The following is a 4,164-nucleotide window of genomic DNA, read 5'->3' on the forward strand; positions in this document are numbered from 1 at the left end:
TTAGGGTTTAGGAAGAAACCCTCAATATAAGACAAGGGTTTGTTTTGGGGTTTGGGGCTCTAGGGTTTAGGGTTTAGGACTCGGGATTTGAGGCTTGGTGTCTAGGGTTTAGGGTTTGATGTCTAAGGCCCAGCAATTAGGGTTTGGTGCCTACGCCAGGGTTTAGGGTTTAGGGTTTAAGGCTTGGTCCTTCTAGGGTTTAAAGGCTAGTATCTAGGTTTTAGGGTTTAGGGTTTCGCGTCGATGGTTCACGGTTTAGGGTTTAGTCTCAAATGAGTTATGCAGAGAGCAAATTGGCACTGCTTTCGTTACTTGCGGCGGCGGCCGCAGCAGCAGCAGCAGCAGCAGCGGCTGCTGCTGCTGCTGCTGCAGCGGCTGCTGCCCTAAGCTGACAAGAGGGGTCTCTCCGCGAGCAGCCCCCTCGCCCCGAGGGGTCGCAGCAGCAAACCTCCGTGTTGTCTTTGCTGCGGCTGCTGCTGCTGCAGCACCAGCAACTGCTGCTGCTGCTGCTGCTGCTGGTTTTTGTCTATGTACTCCAGCAGCAAACTGACAGTTCTGCTGCAGGGCAGCCACAGGAAGCTCATGCAGCCCAGCGGGCTCAGAGCCACGCAGATGCCCCACAGCAGCCACAACCAGCTGCTGCCTTTTTCGACTGCAGCATTTGCTGCTGCTGCTGCAGCTGCTGCTGCTGCTGCTGCCAAAGGCACAGCAGCAGCCCCAGCCCCCTCCTCAACAGCAGAAGGCTTGTTGCCTCCTCGCATGCTCCTCGGGGCCTCCAATACCCCGTTTGGGTTTTGCTGCTGCTGCTGTTGCTGCTGTTGGTGCTGCTGCTGCTGCTGCTGCTGCTCCTGCGCCAAATGCGGCTGTGAACCTAGCTCAGCTGCGCAGCCAGCTTCAGCAGCACCTGCTGCTGCTGTAGCAGCAGCGCTTGCTGCTGCATCATCTGCTGGGGTGGCTATAGGTTCTGCTGCGGCAGTAGCATCTGCTGCAGCAGCACCTGTTGCAGCAGTTTCATCTTTTGCAGCAGCAGCACCTGGTGCGGCAGCAGCATTTGCTGCAGCAGCAGCATCTGCTGCACCAGAAGCATCTGGTGAAGCGCCAGAATCTGCTGCGGCCGCACTATTTGCTGCAACAGCAGCATCTACTTCGGCGGCAGCATCTGCTGCAGCAGCAGCATCTGCTACAGCAGCAGCATCTGCTACAGCAGCAGCATCTGCTGCAGAAGCGGCATCTGCGGCAGCAGCAGCACCTGCTGCAGCACCGGCATCTGCTGCAACAGCTCCTGCTGTAACAGCATCTGCTGCTGCAGCAGCAGCAACAGAGTCGCTTCCTACAGCTGCAGGAACAAAAGGAGCAGCAGAAGCCGCAGGCACGGACTCTTTAGCAGCAGCAGGAGCAGCAGCAGCAGCAGAGGCCTCCTTTTCCACAGCAGCAGCCGCATCTGCTGCTGCAGCAGCAGAAGTGACGACGGCAACACCCTGCGGCGCAGCTGCTGCTGAAGGTGAAGAGCGTGCTGTTGCTGTTGCTGCGTTTGCTGCTATCTCTGCTGCAGCGGCTGCTGCTGTTGTTGCTGCTGCTGCTGCTGATGAAGCTACTGCAGATTCAGCTGCTGCCCTTGCAGACGCTGCAGCAGGAGCAGCAGCAGCTTCGGCTGCTGCTGTCAATGCTGCTGGTGATCCTTCAGCAGCTGCAGGTGTTTGTGCTGCTGCTGGTGTTGCTGCTGGTGCTGCTGCTGCTGCAGGGGCTGCTTCTGCTCCTCCAGACAGTGCTGCAGCAGGTGTTCCTTCTGCTGCCGCTGTTGTTCCTGGTGCCGCTCCTGCCGCTGCTGCTGCTGCATCTGCTGCTGCTGCTGCTTCTGCTGCAGCAGCTGCTGCTGTTGCTCCAGGCGATGCGGACGCCCCGACTGCAGCAGCAGGCGGAGCAGCCTGTGCTGCAGCCGGTACTGCTGCTGCTGCTTCTGTTGCTGCAGGAGCAGCAGCAGCAGCAGCAGTGAGCTCTTCAGAAGCCAAAGAAGTGCCGCCTGTGGTATGCTGAAGTTGCTGCTGCTGTTCCTGCTGCTGCTGCTGCTCGTGCAGCAGCTGATGCTCTTGCCGCTGCTGCTGTTGCTGCTGCTCCTGCTGTTGCTTCGGCTGCTCCTGCTGCAGCTGCTGATGTTCTTGCTGCTGCGTTTGCTGCTGCTGCTGCGGTTCCACCAGCTGAGGCACTGCAGGAAGGCTATGCGGCGTAATGGCCTGGTTTTGTGCAGGTATTAGATCCTGCTGCTGCTGCTGCTGCTGCAGCAGCAGCAGCTGCTGCTGCTGCTGCTGCGCCGGCACCACCCCAAAGAGGAGGGCGAAGGTGGCGGGGACAGAAGCTGCAAGGAGCAGCGCATTAGTCGTCAGCAGCAGCAGCAAAATGGAACGTTTGCTGCTGCTGCTGCTGCTGCCGTAGAGGAAGGCCCCACCCGTGAGGAAGTGCAGCAGCAGCAGCAGCAAGTAGCAGCAGCTGAAGGGGTCAAGCGAGGCCCCAGGCCTAGCAACTCCCCACAGCAGCAGCAGCACAAACAGGAAAAGAGACTCCCGGCATTGCTGCCGCAGCTCCTGCCGCAGCAACGCAACCTGCCCTTCTTGCTGCTGCTGCTGCTGCAGCTGCTGCTGTTGCTTCTGCTGCTGCTGCTGCTGCTGAGGCGGCGAGGAAAGTGTACATACGCCTTCAAACGCCAGAGAATATCGATCCAACATCTCGCTGCTGCTGCTGCTGGCAGGACTTCGGCTGCTGCTGCTGCTGCTGCTGCTGGCCCTCGGTGTGGAGCCGCCACTGCCGGCCAAAGCAATTGTTGCGTGCGAGCTGCTGCTGCAGCTGCTGCTGCAGCTGCTGCTGCAGCTGCTGCTGCAGCTGCTGCTGCAGCTGCTGCTGCTTTCGTGTACGGCGCTGCCACCGCTGCCACTTGGATTCTCGCTGCTGCTGCGGCTGATGCTGCTGCTGCCGCTGCTGCTGCGGCTGCTGCTGCTTCGGATGCTGCTGATCAACGGCTTCCGCAAGAAGAAACGGTCAAGGCCGTAGGCAGAGGCCCCTTTGCTGCTGCTGCAGCTGGTGCTGTAGCTCGGTTTTGCTGCTGCTGCTGCTGCTGGCGCAGCAGTACTGGCAGCAGCAGCTGCTGCTGCTGCATTGATGGGGTAGAAGGCGGAGTGCTGCAGCGTCGCCGGCTGCTGCCGCTGCAGCAGCGGCTCAACTGCTGCTGCTGCTGCCGTCGTTGCAGCTGCTGCTGTTGTTGCTGCTGCTGCTTCCTGGGCTGCTTCGACCTCGTGCAGCGCAACAAATGGCCCTGCTGGAAGCCCCCAGGGCGCTCCCAGGGGGGCCCCCAGGGGGCCCCCATGAGTCATTCTAGTGAGCGGCAGCAAAGCAGCATAAAGCCAAACTTTTGGTGTAAAAAATGAAAGAAAAACGTCAAATATATAAGCAAAATTTGGGGGTTTAGGGTTTAGGGTTTAGGGTTTGAAGCTTGTAAGCATTTGCGGTCTGCTAGCAGCCTTGAGCGATGAAGTGGAGCCGCGGGGTATTTCCGCGTTGCTGCTGCTGCTGCTGCTGCTGCTATTGATGCATGTAAATGCTTCTGAGTAGCCAACCGTTATTTTCAAAGTATTTTGGGTAATTTCGCACACCAGTGTGCTGCTGCTGTCGGCAGCAGCAGCAGCAGCGGCTGCTGCTGCTGCTGTCTACGCCTGTTGCGCATGCAACGACCGCCGCTGCCGCCCGCAGCAGCAGCAGCAAGTTGAGGGCACCTTCTCAGTTTGCTTCTCTTCCTAAATTATGAATTGAATTTATTTTGTGAACTCTTTCACCGCTTCGTAATTGGAAACTCACCCCCACAGCAGCAGCAATAGCAGCAGCAGCAGCAGCAGCAGCATCAGCCTCCACGGCTTGGGCACGCAGCAGTGCGTCAGCGAGTGAACTTCTAGTGAGGCGTCTGGCCTCTTTTTCTAACCAGCGTGTTGCTGCTGCTGCAGCAGCAGCAGCAGCCTGGAAGCAGCAGCAGCAGCAGGAGCAGCAGCAGCAGCAAGTATGGATTACTTCTCCTCCTACGCAGAGGCGGAGGACGGCGCCTCGGAAGTGTCTGCTGCGGACTCTCCGCCGCAGCAGCCGGCCGCACAGTCCGAGAAGGAGCAGCAGGAGCAGCAGGAGCAG

At 59.3% G+C, this 4,164-nt stretch overlaps 1 protein-coding gene across 1 annotated transcript; it reads right to left on the bottom strand.

Annotated features, from left to right (window-relative positions):
- Positions 1-383: 383 nt before the first annotated feature.
- On the bottom strand, positions 384-3,362 carry ETH_00007585 (uncharacterized protein; the record flags this gene model as incomplete). The annotated part of the gene is made up of 1 exon (XM_013378788.1): positions 384-3,362. The coding sequence occupies one exon, from the start codon at positions 3,360-3,362 to the stop codon at positions 384-386; it is 2,979 nt and encodes a 992-aa protein (XP_013234242.1).
- Positions 3,363-4,164: the final 802 nt, after the last annotated feature.

The sequence above is a fragment of the Eimeria tenella genome, genomic scaffold (genome assembly GCF_000499545.2).
Source record: "Eimeria tenella Houghton genomic scaffold, Eth_scaff1008, whole genome shotgun sequence".
Lineage (NCBI taxonomy): Eukaryota > Apicomplexa > Conoidasida > Eucoccidiorida > Eimeriidae > Eimeria > Eimeria tenella.